Here is a 19,435-nt window from a genome sequence, read left to right on the forward strand (position 1 = left end):
TATATTAGGGAAGTGCACACAGGGATATGGCTATTAAACACAGGTCTTGACCTAAGCCTTGAGAAAGTGTGAACCCACATGAAATGTACGTCAGCTTCATATGACGACGTCGTCAGAGGGGAAGCGCCTGGTGTACGCATACATCTCGCGCTCCCTGCGACAGACACTTCCATGGCACGTTGCTTTTATTATCTAGCTTTACTTATGGCATTATAGATTATTAGTCAGATGCATTGTAAGAAACCCGAACTCTCTCTAATAGTGCGTCTGAGATCACATGCATTGTAAATTAATCTATATTTGGTACAATTTTAAAATTACCTAAGAATTGCCCTTTAGGGATGCCCGGGGGACCAAAGGACTCATAGGAAAATTGGTTGAAAAACACTGGTTTAGCTCAAAGTATATTTTGGGCTGCACTGCAAATTTAATATAGTAGTTTTACAAACTTAAGGCAGCATTTAATTCAAAATCCTATATTTAAAAATAAAGATGTTGTGTAGTATTAGATAATACTTACTGCATTTTTTTCACTCCTTATGCCCTTTTTAATTAATTTTAATGCATTAAGATTCTTTGGATTGCTATAGCAACTATTTAGGAAGCCACAACACTGCCACTTTTGAATGGGGTTGCCAGGTATCCAGTATTGAACCAGTCTGCCCTGTATTTGGACACTGTCCAGTAAGTAAAAATTGAGGTAATACTGGACATGTACAGAATGTGTCCGGTATTACCTCTCTGGACATAGTGACCTGATCTTGGCTTGTGGGGCCTCTCCGAGCAGGGAGAGAGCAGGGCTGTTGCTCAGGGGATGGGCAGCTTCCTCCATCCTGACTGGCTGCTGTTGGGTACTGCAGCCAATCAGGAGGAATGGTCAGGAGCCAGGGGGTGGGGCCAAGGGGGAGGAAATAGCATGGAGCAGAGAGGTGAGGCTGAGTCTTTGTGAGTGTGTCTGTGTGTATGTGTGTCTATCAGTCTGTCTGTGTATTTGTTCTCAGGGGAGAGAAAATTAGAGGGGTGGAGGGAGGGAGAGAAAATGAGAGGGATGGTGGGAGAGGAGAGGGGTGGGGGGAGAGAAAATGAGAGCGATGGGGGAGAGAAAATGGGAGGGATGCGGGAAGCAAAAATGAGGGATGGGTGAGAGAAAATAATAGGGATAAGGGGGGTGAGAGGGATAGGGGGAGGGGTGATAGGGGAAAGTGGTGGGAGGGGTGAGGAGGGTGGTGAGAGAGGATGAGAGGGGGGATGACAGAGGATGAGGTGGGTGAGGGGATGGGGGGGAGTGACAGAGGATGAGGGGAGGGTGGGGGGTGAGATTATGACTGCAGGTATGTTATTTATAAATGATCTGGCTGTAACGTTATTTTTTCTAAATTTCACTCCCAAGTATGCACCATTTCATATTCTATTTCATATAAACATTTTCTCTGTCCCCAGAATGTTTTTACAAAATAGCATATACAACGGTGCAAATTGGTGCATACTTGGGAGTGATATTTTGAAAAACTGATGCAACAGCCAGATCATTTATAAATAACATACCTACCCACTGACTTTTCTCGAGCGCGTCACAGCTTTCACACCTTTCACGTCGAGTATTTTTGGAGAAGCCACCTGGGAACCCTACTTTTGAAATAGGCGGCCATATTGGGTGCCCTGGGAAGCATGGGATCACCGATCAATCGGCAGCTTAGATAATTGCATTGCCATAAATGTAAGGAACAGCTGCATTTACTGTATTAAAACAAAAAAAAGGGCAAGAGGCAATGCCCCTTTAAACCAAACTCCCAGCAACACAATCAGTAGCTAAAACCTCTCACTCACTGCCCCACCACTCTGGAATGGTCTTCCCCTCAATTTCTGAGTAGCACCCTCTCTCTTCACCTTTAAGACGCATCTTAAAACACACCTCTTTAATGAAGCATATAGGTAGCTCCGCTGGCTTATACAATACACCTCATACATCGACCGTGGCCCCTTGCAGACACATTTACCAGAACGCCCTCCTACTGTCTCTGTACGTTCTTCCTATCTACCACTTAGATTGTAAGTTCTTCGGGACAGGGACTCCTTTTCCTAATGTTACTTTTATGTCTCGAGCGCTTAATCCCAGTATGTGTTATATTATTATGTCACGTGTATTACTGCTGTGAAGTGCTATGTACATAGATGGCGCTATATAAATAAAGATATACATACATTCATAGTTAACTGAATTAATTAATGCATAGGATCATTTAATCACACCTCCTTGAGTCATGTTTCTGTGAATAAGTTTGAAATTAATGTCAGACTTTATTGTGTTTGCTGGCAGGTACCTCTTTAGAAGTGGAAACATCGAGCACCCGGGTGATAAGCTGTTCAATACTACAGTCGATGTTTTACCTGCAGAGGTTGGTAACCTGGTCTTTAAAAGAAAAACGACAGTATGACATACTGTAAACGCGTGTGCTTCTCTCTCCGTGGAAATTATTACCTGTACATAATGTAATTCAACTTAGGCCCTGATCCACAGAGTTACATTAAGTCAGGGTTCATCACGTACTGTTATCAAAATCTGTAAAGGACGTTATGTTCCCTAAGGTTTAAGTGAATCCACAAAGCTAATTATATGAATCAATAACAGCCGCGGTACAGTATATCTCATTAGCATAGGCTTAACATCATGTTAAGTTAGCACGAACTTCTGTTAGCTTAAAATAAAATGACTTGCGTTAAGTATCTCTTACCTAAAGGTAGCGTTAACGCCTTTCAGACCTTGAAATATGGGTTTTGCTGTAGAGGATAGAAGACCTGAGACACCTAGGATATACTAAGATGGATATACAAAGTTTATTTAAATGAGTTAAATTATCATATATTCCAGGTATCTCAGGTGAGCTCCTTTTTGTGCTGATGTGCCTCTAAAATAGGTCTCTTTCTCCCCCCCTCACTCTCCCCCTTCCTATAACGGAGCTCTGTGGATAGGCAGTGTCAGAGGGAACAGCTCTTACATATCATCAGCACTAACATCCGTTATAGTTAACGCAAGGCACGTTACGGCTGAAAACAGCAGATAACACTGTTAATGAGCATGAAGATATCCATTAGCACTCAACGAGGCGGTAACTGAAGTTAACGCATTGTTAAGTCAATAACCAAGCTCTGTGGATATGGGGCTTATGGTTTTGGCTACAGATAATACCAACTGTAGAGAGGGCATTCATCACCTAGTCATATTAAACGGGCAGTTTCTTGGACCAAAGTGAACCAATGCACCTTGCATGTCTGATAAGTAAATAAAGGTCATTTTTTTTTAATGCTAGAACATGGTCACCTAATGCTCTGTGTTTTTTTATATAATCGTTATGCAATCCCTTTCATAAGTACATTTAAAGGCAATTTTTGTTGTGCTTTGTAAAGGAATACAATTTAAAAAAAATTACTGAACACAAGTAAATAAAAATGACAATAAGGGTGATTAAATGAGTATGCACCCATTTTTCCCCCTATAACTGGTGATTCTCGGAATTGCAGTGACACCTCAAAATGTATTATTGGTCCCCTCCAAAACTTCCGTCCAGCTGTCTTTTCATTTAGCCTCAGTAGTAACATATTTAACCATCATGAAAAAAGGACTCTTGACCAACAGAGAAAACGTGTCGCTTAAAATCCAAACAAAACAATGTAGTTTCCCTTTCTTGGGCACATCACAACTATCACCAGTTTTAACTTCTCTTTAAGATTACATTACATTCACATTAGATGGTAATTTAGTATCCTTAACCCAAAAGTCAAAAAGATCACTCAGCTGTGTCCTACTTTTCTTGTATTCTTATGGAGAACAAAACCAGGGCACTGAGAACCCAGCATTTGTGTTTCTTTTATTGGTTTCTTACATTTCTTTCCTTGTGTAATGTTCTTTTTATAACTGTTATCTTAGTGCTAGTGGGAGGAGACAAACACTAGCTTAATTAATTATAAAATTGTATTTGTTAGGCTGCGCTTATAGGGCCCGCGACGGCTAAGCGACATCGCTCCAAAACAAAACAATTTACTCCGTCGCCAATGCCTATAGTAAGCGCGCCGGAGCGACCAAAAATTTGGAAGCAAGTTAAATTTGATTTTTTACAGACTGTCGCCACATGTGACTGTCTGTAAACCAATCAATGACCCCGTCGCTTGCGACGTCGCTGAAAGTTAAATTATAACTTTCGCAGGTGGCGACGGTGCTGGTCGCGTCGCCGTCGCCAGCACTATAAGCGCGGTTAGAGAGCTTTATGAAACATTTTTCTTCATAATTTGGTAATTTCTTGGGACTTATGAAGTGTTTACATGTTCTATTGTGTTGACTCACAGCAAACGACTTCAAGAGAGAAGTTGGCAGACGGACTCCAAAAACACGAAGACGGATTCATAAAAATAGGTAAGGTGATATTTTCTTCCCATGTAAGACCTGTAACCATGTATATGATTACATTTGTATCTAGAGCTGGAAATGTTAAAACTCCCCCCCCCTATTTTCACAATTCTATGTGCTACTTTAACAGAATATTTGCATTAAGAAAAACCTTGGTATATCAGAGGTCCTCAAATCTGTCTTAATGTATGACATGCCAGGTTTACGGCATACCCAATGCATCTGCAAACACATTGGGATGCACGTAGTTATCATGTGGACAAGATATTGGTAGCCGAGAGCAAGCTGGTCTGGTTTATAATCTTATAAACTAATAAATAACTTTTGTTTAAACAAGTTAGTGGAGCTATATTACCAATGTTAGCATTGGTACTGACCTTTAACCTCAAAACAAATGTTTGCAGTTCACACTGCAATATCTTCCAGGCCCAATGAAATGTGTTACCTCACATGTACGACTGTAAACACAACAATACCAGCTTATAATATGCTGTTATAAATTGTTGTTACTCTATTGCAGTGATTTCCAACCTTTTTTGTTTGGTGGAACCCTTGAAGTATTTAGAAAAATCTCGGGGAACCCCTATCTGGCTGACACATATTAGGTTCGACAGGGGTCAGTCACAACATTTCACACCTCACGAGCCACCTCTATTTCCCACCTTCTACCCATGTATTTCTTTCCCATCCATCTCACTAACTCTCCCCCCTCCCGCCTCGCATGTATTTATCCCTTGCGTCTCACTCTTACTCCCTCTTTTCCTCACTCACTCCTGCCCACCTCTCTTCTCTCACTCTCGCCCCTACCTTCCGTCAATTACCCCACTCTCACACAATCCACCCTCCAAAATACATACCAAACCCCCCCCCCCCCCAGGGGGTGGGGGGGGGGGGTCTGTGGTCCATTCCTGGTTGGGAATCACTGCTGTATTGTATGGGAAATACTTAACAGATAGACACTTGGACAGACAGACACACATACAGGCATATGCCCATTTCACTATTTAGCAATCAAACTATACATCTGTCTATATATGTTTTCGTGCTTGTATATACACACACACACACACACACACTGTGAGTTGTTAAAGGGCAGGGGGGAATGGGAATACTTCGATCAAACTGAAGTATTAGAGTATCAAAATGACTCTCTATATTATGCTTCAAAAGAGTTCTCCTGATGATTCAAAAACATATACAGAAGGAAGCTGAGAAGATGAGAAATCCTCTTTTGGTGCACTCCTAAATAAATTTAAGAAGTACTATTATAGAAGTGTTAGATCACTAATTACAAAGTAACTAAAAGAATAGCAATTTCTCTTACTCAAGTATACTACTAAATTGAATCAATTAGTTGAACCGTGCTTTAACTGGTATAGTACCAATAAGCATAACAGTTGATGGTCAGAGAATTACTATAAGGGGTTGTGATGGAGCAGCCTGTAGGCGAGGTTGGATCAGATTCCACACTGCCCCTTTAAGGCAAAGCATAAATCATAAAATAAATACCTATTCCCGTTAGGGAAAATAACCACTTTGCTGCAGCCCTTTCTAACAACAGCTGGCCAACTAAACTGGTTCCCAGCTTAAAACATATGACACAATAATATATAAATCAAGACCAGGGAACAATGTATAAAGTCTTATCTGATTGATGGTAGTCCGGCGTCTCTGACGTCTCCAGCTGCAAGCTTTGAAGTCTTGCTGCTCCCAATAAGTCCTTTGCCCTTCTCTGATACAGGCTTCTCTGCTGTGTGAGGCTTTGGGTTCATCGTCTGGTCAACCAGCCTGGAACCCTGCGGGCGGGAGCTCAGTCTGTGATTCTCCTAACAGACTCCAAACAGGGACAGTGACAGGTTCTCATTTCCTGCCTTTTATACCTGTTCAATCAGGAGTTTCACACACCCCCTGCATGAACCCAACACCAGTGCAGTTTCCTGCCCTGTAAAGGGAGTTTAACCCCTTGACTCCCTTATATACCTCCCCCCTCAGAGTGTAGCCCCACGCACACTCGGCCATTTATACGTTCTCCCCTAGTCGGGAAAAAGCTCGACCTCACGGGGTAGTCTTTTGGACTCCTTTTCTTCTTTTTTCTCGACTTCCAATTGAAGAGGTTTTCAAACTTCCCTCCAATGTTTTCTTGGTCCACCTTCTGGCTGGATCCATGGGTTTGGTTCTCCTTGGTGAGACGACTTTTCCGAAGCACCTTTTTACTCCAACCAGTCACTTCGTTTTTTGTTTTTTTTCCTTTGGGGAAGCAATTACCGTGCTTCCTAGGCCTGCAGAATGGTATTTCGCCACCTGTCCCTTTTCCATATCCCTCAATATACTCAACACAGGAGCAGCGGATTCTATCCATTTCCATAGAACATCCTATCTTTTCAGCTTCATCAGATAAGGATTCTTCTGGTTTTGATCCTTCACTAATACAGCTTAACCCAGTTATAGCATGGTCCTTGGGGGCCACCCGCGACCACCGCGTTATAAACGGGGTCGCGGAAAAAAAATGGCCGCCGGAAAAAAAAATTCAATTTTTTTTTTTTTTTTACATTTTTAATTTTTTTGTGGTGGTACCTGTCCGCCAGAGGGGGGAAACTGAGAACACTCCCAGTGTTCCCAGACCCGGTGGGGCAGCAGCAACAGCACACAGCACTTACCCGGGATCTGGCAGCTCTTCTCCCTGTCTCTGCTTCCTGCTTCTGCTTCCATCTTGCGAGAGCAAGCTCCCTTAAAGAGACAGTGTGTCCGTGTGTGTGTGTGTATTTGACTGTGTGAGACTGTGTGTGTGTGTGTGTCAGTGTGTGTGTGTGCTGTGTGTGTGCAGTGTGCTGTGAGTGTATACAGTGTGCTGTGAGTGTATGCAGTGTGCTGTGAGTGTGTGCTGAGTGTATGTAGTGTGCTGTGAGTGTGTGCTGTGAGTGTGTGCAGTGTGCTGTGCAGTGTGCTGTGCGTGTGTCAGTGTGTGTGTGTGCTGTGAGTGTGTGTGTGTGTGCAGTGTGCTGTGAGTGTGTGCTCTGAGTATGCAGTGTGCTGTGAGTGTATGCAGTGTGCTGTGAGTGTATGCAGTGTGCTGTGAGTGTATGCAGTGTACTGTGAGCGTATGCAGTGTGCTGTGAGTATGTGCAGTGTGCTGTGAGTGTATGCAGTGTGCTGTGAGTGTGTGGTGTGAGTGTGTGCAGTGTGCTGTGAATGTATGCAGTGTGCAGTGTGTGTGCAAAAAAAACGTAAATTTTTTTTTTTTTAAATTCCGGGTCCACGCTCAAACCGCGTTATAAGCGGATCCGCGTTATAGCGGATCGCGCTATAACGGGGTTGAGCTGTACCTTTGTCTTCAAGGGTATTAGTCTCTATGGGATACAGATGCTTGGGCAGGGCAATACCTTTTCCTGTAGTGGAGATACCGGTACTGTACTGGTCTGCAGAGCCTTGCTGTATTTTAATTCTGTAACCTTTTTTTCCAACATCATCTTTTCAGACTCCAAGGTTTTAACCACTGACTGTAAAGTCTTTACATACACTATTTGCAGTACTGTAATCTCATTTCTCAGTCTTTCAAGCTCTTTGTCTTTGACCTCAAATGGCATCAGAGCTTGTTACTTTTTTTTGTTTAATTCAGCTTGATCGTGCAATTTTTCTGTTAGAGCATCCACCTCTTTCCTGTGCTTTCTCTGAGTTTGCATCAATGCCTCCTTCATCATATTTTGCATCTCTGCCGATTTTGTCGCTAGGGTCGAGGCAGCTTCAGTTTTCTACGCCTCTTTTTCCTGGGCGTACTGACTGGGGATGAAGCAGCCTCTCTGCTCCTCAAGCTCCAGTTTCTGGACTGCCTTGTGCTCCCTCTCATACAGAGTTACCTGGCCTCTAAGCTCCTCCTCCAGCAATGCTCTGGTTATGCTCAGGTGGCCTTCAGCTCCTCATGCTGCTCTGCTGGGACAAACTGGGTACTCAGACGCTCCTGTAGCACTTGCTGTTTCTCCTCCGCGTCTGCCTGTTTCTCCTTGGCCTCCTGCAGACTCGCGGGCAGACCTTGCAGCTGGCTCTGCAGCTTGTATTCTGCTTGTGTGCGCTGCTCCAAGATGACACGTTCTCCTTGCAGTACTCTTTCTGTCTTCTGTAGTTCTTGCTGCACCTTTAGCTTTTCTAGGACCAATTGTTTCTTCACCTTTTCTGCTTGGTGAAGCTTCTCATCTCCTTCACTGACCTGGTTAGTCAAATCTGAAACCTTTTCTTGTAGGGTTTTCTTCTCTTCTCTTACAGTGTGTATAGTTTCCCCGACCTCTTCAAGAACATAATCATATAAATTCAGCGCTGCGATGAGATGGTGAATCTCCTTCAGAGAGACTTCCAATTCAGCCTTTGCCTCTTCATCCCTGGTTGCAGACGCTGCATTTGATTGCTCAAGGTTAGTCCTCATGTTTTGGAACTCGCTCTGCAAGTGACGCTTTGTCTTCTCCAAAGTTATACACTTGGCAATCGCTGCGAACAGACCTCTTTGTAGCTCAGTCTTAGGTTCTTGCTCCTTAAACTGTTCGTGGAGGAGATCATAGTCATGCTTGGCACCTCGCAATGCATCTTTAACCTAGCTCAAGGAATCAACCTTTTTCTCATCTTTTTCCTTTGCCATCTCCTTTTGAATCCACGCCTTCATCACTGGATATTCCGCCATTCCCAGGAGTATTCCGCCAGTCCCTATAGGCAGTAGAACATCTCGACTCCCATTGGAATTGCGATTTCCTGATGTCTCAAGCTCATCCTTAACAGTTTCTGTAACTTCCGCTGTCAGTTGCAAACTTTTCTTTTTCTTCTTTGTTTTGGTAGGCTCTGAGGCATGAGCAGTACTAAGCTCACCTTCCTTGCTCAAAACTTCTGCAGTTTCTCCTCACGCACCACGCATTGCTTGATGTCGCAGTCGCTGGAGACAATCTTCTTCATACTCCAGAACATAAGGATACACCTCTTCCGAGTGCCCTGGGTCCTCGCACTCCATATATACTATGGGCATTTTGCTGTTGCTTCTCGCTGTCGCTGTGCAGCCTGGACTTCAGCAAAACCCTAGTTAAAACTTTTCATCTGCCTTTTTCTTCCAGAGTCAGTACCTCGTGTACTGTAGGTCACCGTCTGTATTCGCTTCCCTGCTTAAGTGCCGCTTCACATCAACTCTTTCACACTTTTCCTGCATATACTCCAATCACATCTGGTAGACCAATGCGGTGTGGCAGACTTTACTTCCAGAATCAGTACCGCTCGTGGGTCATCCTTGTCTTTCTGCCTGGATTTGTTGCTCTTTATTCTGGTGCCCTCTGCATGCGTTTCTTTTGCCAACCTCTGGAGACACTGCATCCCACTTCAACCACCATATGTGACGGAGCAGCCTGTAGGCGAGGTCTGATCAAATTCCACACATGCAATTTTTAGGTAAACCAAATGTTGAGTGATTTTATTTGCCACAAAAACAACTAAAACATTGGGGCTACTGTCCCTTTAAGGCAAAGCATAAATCATAAAATAAATACCTATTCCCATTAGGGAAAATAACTACACTTTGCTGCAGCCCTTTCTAACGACAGCTAGCCAACTAAACTGGTTCCCAGCTTAAAACATGTGATACAATATTATATAAATCAAGACCAGGGAACAATGTATATCGTCTTATCTGATTGATGCTGGTCCGACGTCTCCGATTTCTCCAGCTGCGAGCTTTGAAGTCCTGCTGCTCCCAATAAGTCCTTTACCCTTCTCTGATACCGGCTTCTCTGCTGTGTGAGGCTTTGGGTTCCTCACAGTTGCCAGGCAAAATCCTCAGGTAAACCAGCCTGGATCCCTGCGGGCGGGAGCTCTGTCTGTGATCCTCCTAACAGACTCCAAACAGGGACAGTGACAGGTTCTCATTTCCTGCCTTTTATACCTGTTCAATCAGGAGTTTCACACACCCCCTGCATGAACCCAACACCAGTGCAGTGTTCTGCCCTGTAATGGGAGTTTAACCCCTTGACTCCCTTACAGGGGTGAATACTAAAAACGAAACTTTAATAATAGTCTCTTAAAATAATATCAGCTAGAAAAGAGAGGACAAACGTATTCAGATCCTAGCTGGTGAAGGATGGGAATTAATTGCAATGTTCACCTATAATGTTAAATAGATGTGGATGATCAGGATGGACTGATACCTGATTAATAGCTGCACTTGGAATTATATTGTTCTGCTATTTAAGGTGTAAGTGCTCTTAAACAAACAAACAAACATCATTGTTGATCAAGAGAACCTAATGGCGACCTGGATCAGCGGTGCGCAAACTGGTGGGTGCGCCCGAGACTTTTCGGGGGGGCGGGGCAGCGTTTACAAAGGCCCCGCGCTGAGAGCCTCCGTAAATTTAATTACCAGGCTCTGGTCACGCGTCTTTATGACAACGCGGCGTCAAATGATGCCCGGTTGCCATGGAGACGTGACGTCAAATGCCACCACGGGTCACGTGACGTCACATGACCCTGCAGCGTCATTTGACGCATCATTAGACACAAGAGGGGGCGCGACCAAGGAGAGAGCAGGTAGGGAGGGCACATGCGCTTGAAGTTTGCGCACCGCTCACCTGGATAAAAATACTGCAGTGAGCAGAAAGTGCAATAAAAATAGCTGCAAGGGCTCAGAGTTTTAAAATTGGCCAGCTGTACAAGGGAATAATTATACTGCAGGTACACAAGTCTAAATCAGTGTACTGATACCACAAGATTGCATTATTAACAAATACAATCTGGGGGTTGGGTGGGATGAGCAGAAGGTGAGGCAGGATTCGGGTGTGGGAGAGACTGACCAATAGCGCATTTTGAAGCGCACTGATATACCAAATAAAGTAAACATGGGAAGGATCTTGATCCAGGGAGTAATCCGAGTGTCAATTCTTGGATTCAGGAAGTAATGTATTTTTCCCCTTATAAGTTATCATTGGATGATATGTCACTGGTTTTCTTTGTTTGCCTTCCTCTGGATCAATAAGTATAGATATAGGATAAAGTATCTGTTGTCTAAATTTAGCATAGGTTAAACTTGATGGACGCATGTATTTTTTCAACCTCATCTACTATGTAACTCAGCGGTGCGCAAACTGGGGGACGCGAGATTAACTGCGGGGTTGCGGGGTTTACAGAGGCCCCGCACGCTTCCCGAAGGCACTTAAATTAAGTGCCGGGGAACCGAAACAGGCATCTTTAGCCCTTACTTACCGTGGTTCAGCCGGCACCTGGAGATGCGTCGCCATGGCAACGCGGCCTCATATGGTGCCGTGGGGTCATGTGAAGTCGCGATGCTATGGCAACTTAATGTCATGACGCCCAGACGCCGGGAACCAAGGTAAGGAGGTGGAAGGGAGGGGGGCGCTCGGAGGGAAAAGGAAGGGGGGGGCGCAGGGAAAAAAATTGCGCTCCCCTGATGTAACTAATGAAGCTAAATGAGGGACTTCAGCAACCGTTGCTCCAATTGGGGGAGAGTATTGCGGAAGTGGGCAGGGCGAGGCAAGTGTTGGTGTTTTGGAGGCTGCACCATGTGCGGGGGATTTAAATCCGGAGGAGAGGAGGTGCAGGGCCCCGAGCACTGGGTGAGATGGAATCCGAGTGTGGAGCACTGGGTGAGATGGAATCCGAGTGTGGAGCACTGGGTGAGATGGAATCCGAGTGTGGAGCACTGGGTGAGATGGAATCCGAGTGTGGAGCACTGGGTGAGATGGAATCCGAGTGTGGAGCACTGGGTGAGATGGAATCCGAGTGTGGAGCACTGGGTGAGATGGAATCCGAGTGTGGAGCACTGGGTGAGATGGAATCCGAGTGTGGAGCACTGGGTGAGATGGAATCCGAGTGTGGAGCACTGGGTGAGATGGAATCCGAGTGTGGAGCACTGGGTGAGATGGAATCCGAGTGTGGAGCACTTGGTGGGATGGCCGAAAGATAGGCAGGTGCTACTGGCCCAGCAGGGGGCCCTTTAATTCGTGTGGCCTTGTGCAGCCGCACTGGTGCAACCTGCTGTTAAATGTTCTTTTACGTCTTTTTCATAATTACTCCAGCATAATAGACCTCAGTAATTCTGGTTCATCACATTAAAAGAAACGTTTATTTTGAAGATAATTACGTTCATAAATATAGTACAAAATGGTGGTTGACGTTCCAAATAAGTTATGGTATTCTTAAAAATGGTTGCACAACTTTCTTTCTGAGTGGGATCATTCTTAATATCATGATAAAAACGTATCTTTCCTCCATTTTGGTTTTAACCCATCTGTCTTTCTTCATGATAGAAACCTTTGTCCTCACATCCTGGTGGAATCAATCAACGTGTGCCTCTCGCCTATCTCCTCCTCTCTCCTTGTCTCTCAGCCTATTTCAGCTAACACTGCTGGATATTTACCCAGACAAAACTACCCAGTCCGCCATCTTAACTTTAAGTGTTATTTCCTAACATGGTATTTACATACAGTATGTTGTACCGCCAATGTCATACAGTAATATCTCCTTGTGAAGAGATAAGGAACTCAAGCTTCTTGTCAGAAATGATTTCCTCAACATATCATCAGGTGTCAATGGCAACTGTCTGTCTCTCGCTGTCCTTTCCCCAAACATCTCAAAACAGCCATATGCCTCTTGTCTCAGCTAGGATCTACAGTTGTCTACAATCACTCCGTGTCAACCTAAACAGGGCAGTTCATGCAACTTAAAACAATCATTTAACCTTTGTGTCTATTCTGGTTGTTAGAATAGGTCAACCTCACCTCTTTTACTTAAAATACTTGACATGTAACTGAGATAATGAATCAGAATATATACCAAATGAAGAAAGATCCTTTGCAAATCAGATATCATAAGTACTGTATGAAAGAAAGACCTATCAGACGCTATACTGACACACTTAACACTCTGTAATGATAATGGATTCACTCATTACAATTGGATTGGATTTCTTACACCTGTCAAAAGCATTGCACACATTGTTATCAAAGTGATACTTTCATGTGGTTGCTTTTCTTATCATTGGACATGCAATTGTAATGATGGCTAATTATATTGGCACAGATTTCTAAGAGGCTGCCAACTTTTCACTCTGTAATTTGCCTTCCACAGGCAAGTTTCTGAATGGCATCGCTGAAGGAGAAATTATCCCTTCTATCGGGAAAATCAAGGCAATCCGTTTGAAAATTCTCTCTCCGTCGCCTGTCTGGGCATTGATAAGTGAGGTGAGCCGAGCTCTACATGTCTAACACCTTTCTCTGCTACTGCTTTCTTTCTTGCGCACTAACATACTGTGATACCGCAGCAGTGTTCTGTGGCCTCAAGATGAAGAAACCACTGGCTTCAATCAAGGTGAAAATCCCTCACTCTGAAGGGACAATCTCACACAGCTGGCAAAAACATAATTCAACAATGTCATTGACTGCCTTCCAAAGATTCCATAACCCTGAATATACTTACTTGATATTTGTAGAAAAAACAGGAATACAGCGCACACCTCATAGTGTGGTATTAAAATGTACTTGGCAAGGAAAAGATAAAAACGCACTGCACGCTCGTTCTTCCCTGCTTAGCCGCATCCGTCAGTTCGTGTGGGTTGGGACTAGTTCTTCACAGTCCAGGGGACTTCTGCATCACGTGGGACCTGCGTCACCGCGTTGTGCGTCGTGACGTCACTGCTGCAATAGCACCCGGTACCACAATAACACTGGGAGGAACTAGGAGGATGGTATCGCTCTGGAAGACTTCCCAGCCTTTCCCACGGGTCCTCCTTTGTTCTCCTTCACCTGCAGCTCCGCCCTCAAGATTACCACTGTCTACAGCAACCAACCAAAACCATATTTGTGTAATATGTATGTATGTATATCGTTATTTATATAGCGCCCACAGTGTGTTCGGCCCTTTGCAAAAACAATACAGTACAGGAAATTATAATTAAATAAGCGCAACAAAGTCAGACAATAGGAAAGGAAATCCCGGAGAGCTTTCAATCTAAGAGGTATGTTGGGAGATTTAAGTGACAGCAGGTGAGGAAATAAGTGCAGGAGATGGCAGTGCTTGGTCACAATGGTTGGTAGAAGTGACTGTGGGAGTCCAGGCTAATGGGATGCTTCATTCAACAGGTGAGCTTTCAAGTTTGTCTTTAAAGTGGGGAGAGAAGATGCTTGGCGTATACAGAGTGTGAGGGAGTTCCAGAAATAATATAATACGTGCATCTTTACTGTGTTGTCTGCATTTCTAATCTTGGAGAGACAGTCGTGGGGGGGCACAGGGGGAGAGACAGAGGCAAACAAAAAACACTGCAGTTTTATCACAGAGAACAAATATTGACCTGTATGGTATTTTTTTTGAGCGTATGCATATATACAATGTGTGTGTGTGTGTGTGTGTGTGTGTGTGTGTGTGTGTGTATATATAAATATATAGAAAGGTTCCCTGGGGGACCGAAACGTCGGTTTTTGTGTCTTCTATCAAATATAGAAAAATTATGATTTACTTACCTTGTGCTGTCCCCTGATGTCGTGTTGCAACCGGTATCATATGATCTGTTATTGTTTTATGGGATAAGCACCAAAACTTATTTACTTGCAAATGGTGTGCCAGCTGTGCATTGGATTCTATATATATCTATACATATATATAAAATTGAAAGTTTGGTTGTGTGTGGGTTTGTGCACATGCTGTAATTGAATGAAATCCCAGGCAACGCCGGGTATATCAGCTAGTATTTTATATAATACACCATGCAGGAATTGTAAAAACAAGGAAATGTACATAACACATAGTAAGAAAAATCAGATGACATTAAAGATGGAAAAAAGGTAGTGCTTCACTTGAAGTACATTTTCACTTTACATACATGCTCTGGACCCATTACGTACTTTAATGTGGGACCCGCCTGCATATATTATAGGCGTATGTAACAGTTACAGACCAGATTAAAATGTGAGACAGCTTTAGTTTTCAAAGAACTTTGACTGGTGGCGGCTGTGAGAGTCTCCGGTAGATTGTTCCAGGTTTTTTTTTTGATCACAAATTTTTTATTGAACTTCTCAGAATTTGAGGTTCAGAAAAAAGTGTGAGGGGAAAATCATAGTAGCAAAACATCAAATAGTCAAATAATAAGATACAAAAATACACAAACATGAAGGATACGAGAACCGCCTCAATACCCACCCACCCACCCCGCCTGCCACTGCCGGGAGAAACCCGTCGTGGAGAGGTGTGGAGACACACCCGTCCCCCCAAGATCCCACAATAACAAAACAAGGGGGAACACATCAAAGGGAAGGGGGGGTCATCTTGCCAACCTTTTTCCATCCAGCCACCTGTGTTGATGTATGGGATCCGGAAATCTCTCAACTCTGGTCTTGACCATACCCTTCTCTCCCAGTTGGTTTGATCTCAGTACCTAGGAACAGGGTACTATCCTATCTAAAAATAATCCATGGGTCCCATATTTTGTCATGTGTCTCAGGTGTGTGTCTTAAGCATGCTGTCAGTCTGTTCATTGTCATGACCTCATTTATCCTTTTTTTATCGTATTCATGGATGGGGCCCTGTACCTTTTTCCAGGCTGCGGCTATTGAACATCTGGTGGCAGTGAGAATGTGGGAGCTAAGTTTGCGTTGATAATGGCTCAGTGATTCAATTGGCTTGGCTAGAAGAAACGCCAAAGGGTCTAGCGCTATCCTTATCCCCAAGACTGTTCCAGTTTTGGGGTGCACAGTAAGAGGAGGAGCAGCCGGATACTTTGCTGAACCTTGGGACCATGAACAGTCTTTTAGAATTAGATCTCAGATGCTAAGTGCTGCACGTGGTAGGGGTGAGGAGCTTGTTCAGTTAGACACGTAGCTTACCCAGAAAGTATTTGACAGCAAGACAGGAGAGACGAACTTTGCGCTTAGACTCAAATGATGACCAATCTAGTTCTTTGAGCATTTCACATTGATGTGTGTTGTAGTTGCATTGGAGAACAAAACGGCATATTGAATTGTAGAGGGTATCAAGTTTGCTAAGGTGGGTTTGGGGTGCCGAGCCATGTACTATGTCCCCATAGTCGATAATTGGCATTAGCATCTGCTGTGCTATACGCTTTCTGACAGCAGACTTAGGCCTCGGGCATGGTCAGCGCTTATGCGCTGACCCGTACTGAGGCGCGCTGCTGCTCGGCACTCAGCCCCTGCAGCCGCAATGAGAGCGGCTTTAGCAGGGGCTCGCGCACGCGTCCGCACGCTTGGGGAAGCATGTGTCGCACACAGTTTTCAAATTTGGCGCTCGCCGGAGCGCAGGGCCGGTCACGTGAGCGGTTCGCCCAATGAGGGCGAACCAGCTCCGTGACGTCACTGGCCCGCCCCCAGACCCGCCCCCGACAAGCCCACGGACGGCGCGCTGTGTAAGGCCAGGGAAAGCACCGCTTTCCCTGAGCCTCAGCGTGCTTCAGCCCGGACAAAATCACTATGTCCCAGGCCTTAGGGAGGATTTCTTTCTATAATGTACACCTAGTGTGGCATAGGTTTTGGATGTCAGGGTAACAATGTGCATCCCAAATGTTAAATGGGAGTCAAACCATATGCCCAAGTATTTAAAACTAGTAACTGTTTTAATGTTGGTTCTGATCTGGAGATTTGCGAAGGTGAAAAGGGGGCCAGCTGTGAGCTGTATATTAACCCTTATCCAGTATGCAGGTCATGTGCTCACAGGTGTGTTGTACGTGACAATTCCCACATGCACAGTCGCTCCTCTACAACCATCATTACCAAAAACTGCCACCCACTGCACTTATTCCTTCACCTGCTGTCTCTGTAAGTCTCCCAACATACCACTTAGATTGTAAGCTCCCTTGGGCAGGGATTTTCTTTCCTCTTGTCTGACTTTGTTGCACTTATTGTATTATAATTCCATGCACTGTTTTTTGTCTCTTTCGTAAAGCGCTCGGTACATGGTGGGCGCTATGTAAACAGAGCTATACATACATTCATGTCTTCTTAAATGGTCGAAAACACTTAATTTTGTGGTCTTGGAAATGCCAGTATTTTCTACTTTGTCGGTCAAGCTAATGTTTGTAATATTTTCAGGTCTCCTAAAAAAAAAGATGTCCTCCGTTGTCATTTTCTCAGCACTATTTTATAGCGCAGTCCCAGTTACCACAGCATAGACATTAATCAGTACAGCATACTTGCCTCAGTTATGTGTTTCATGCATTACCATTGTTGCATTTTTTATGAGCTATGCACATTGTACTGGACGGTTAATTGGCCTCCAGAGCCAATCCTTACTCAAATGTTTTTAAGTATGAAAACGTGCACTGTACTGTAAGCTTTTATTCCTGTTATTTCCATTTTGAACCAGTACTAGAACCATGAAATGACAATGTCGTAAAACCCACTACTTTTAGCTGTTGACTGATAATGATATCATAATTAGTTTACACAACAGAATAAAGAAGAAATGTAGGGGCTGACAATTTGCCCGTCGATAGAAGGATTCACTCTTATCACAAAAGAGAATAAGTGAATATCATAAAAAGCCACAAGTTTGACCAATTATTAACCACATATTAAATAAGTTATGATGGGTAATAAAGTGACAAAAGTCTCCACCGTACTATGTACAGCAAATAAAACTACCACTTGTGAGCACATTTACATGTCTCAGACAGGTCTGCAACCCTGTCTCACCCCATTATCTCCCAGCATACAGTGCTTCCGCTGCAGCCAGGGATTCTGGGTAATGACGTGCAAATGAGCACACAGTGTGACCTTTTATTTCATACCCATTTGATAAATGGACATGAAGTAAAAGGTGGGACACACTGTGTTCATTTGCATGTCATTACCCAGAATCCGTGGCTGCAGGGGAAGACGTTAATGTGCTCACAAGTGATATTTCTATTTGCTAAACAACAATTCATTAAAAAAAAGACATAATAACAAAAAAACTCATGTCACGTGGATTTGATACTTTGCCGTGATTGCGGTTCTTAGACACTATAAAGAAATGCAGTGGATTTGTATTTGCAAAAAGAACTGTAATTATAAAATTCAAGTTTGCTTGCATGTTTTTTTGTTTGACAAGTATCAGGCTTTTTAACGCATTTCTTCTTTGTTTTTGTTTTTTTTAGATATTTATTAAAATGAAGAAATAAAGGCAATTTCTCAGACTGGAGCCTGACGTTTTGGAAGAGCTTGCCACCTACTGGTGGAGACTTTGAAATTGCACCAACAAAAAGAATGAAGGAAAATACAATATAGACAGACGAAACTCTATTTTTATGCTGAAAATATATAAAGTATTTATATGTGAAATGAGCATTTTTTATTTTTTTTTATTTTACAAAAGATGGATTTTTAATAGAGTTTTTTTTTTGGTTGGTATCTGCCGGTTTTGGAGGTATCAAATATGGCCAGAGGCTGTGACGTAAACAAAGACCAACAACAGCCTGGCATGGCTGCACAACTTAATCAGGTTCTTTATACAGGTTCATACGTTAAGGTACAGGACATTCTCTTCTGTGGGGCATTTTACTATTACTTGTGCGTCTACTGTAGCTCCTACGGTCTGTCCCAATTGTAAAAAAATAATTGTGCTATTTAAATGACTACTGAGTGTACTGTACATAAATATTAAATAATTGTAGAATAAATAATTAAGAGGAGTGCTGGAACCCATAAAAAATAATACTCATCTACCGCAAAAAATTTGAGGGGTGCTAGCAATTACACACTGTGTATGTGTATACATATACATATACATATACATATACCACTATTAAGGTTATGGTGGGTAAAAAATGTGACTAAAACCCTCCACAGTAAAGCATAAAGCAACTGTAAATATTCCTGTATATTCATTTGCATGTCTTAGACAGGTCTGCAACCCTGTCTTTCACCATTATCACCCAGCAAACAGCACTTCCACTGCAGCAAGGGATTCTGGGAAATGACATGCAAATGAGCACACAGTGTCTCTCATCTCATTTCAGTGTCTCTCATACTCCTATCTCATTTGAGCAAATGTCAGCAAGCCAGCCTCACACTGATG

General features: G+C 43.4%; 1 protein-coding gene across 1 annotated transcript in view; it reads left to right on the top strand.

Moving 5' to 3' along the window:
* The window catches only part of MGAT4D (MGAT4 family member D), a 148,483-nt gene extending 129,784 nt beyond the window's left edge, over positions 1-18,699 (top strand). The window contains exons 12-15 of the mRNA XM_075614878.1: positions 2,318-2,396; positions 4,342-4,408; positions 13,505-13,617; positions 18,516-18,699. Coding sequence (XP_075470993.1) covers positions 2,318-2,396; positions 4,342-4,408; positions 13,505-13,617; positions 18,516-18,539 — 283 coding nt within the window. The 3' untranslated portion in view covers positions 18,540-18,699. The remainder of the gene's footprint in view (positions 1-2,317; positions 2,397-4,341; positions 4,409-13,504; positions 13,618-18,515) is intronic.
* The last annotated feature ends 736 nt before the right edge of the window (positions 18,700-19,435 follow it).

Source organism: Ascaphus truei, chromosome 1 (assembly GCF_040206685.1).
Source record: "Ascaphus truei isolate aAscTru1 chromosome 1, aAscTru1.hap1, whole genome shotgun sequence".
Lineage (NCBI taxonomy): Eukaryota > Metazoa > Chordata > Amphibia > Anura > Ascaphidae > Ascaphus > Ascaphus truei.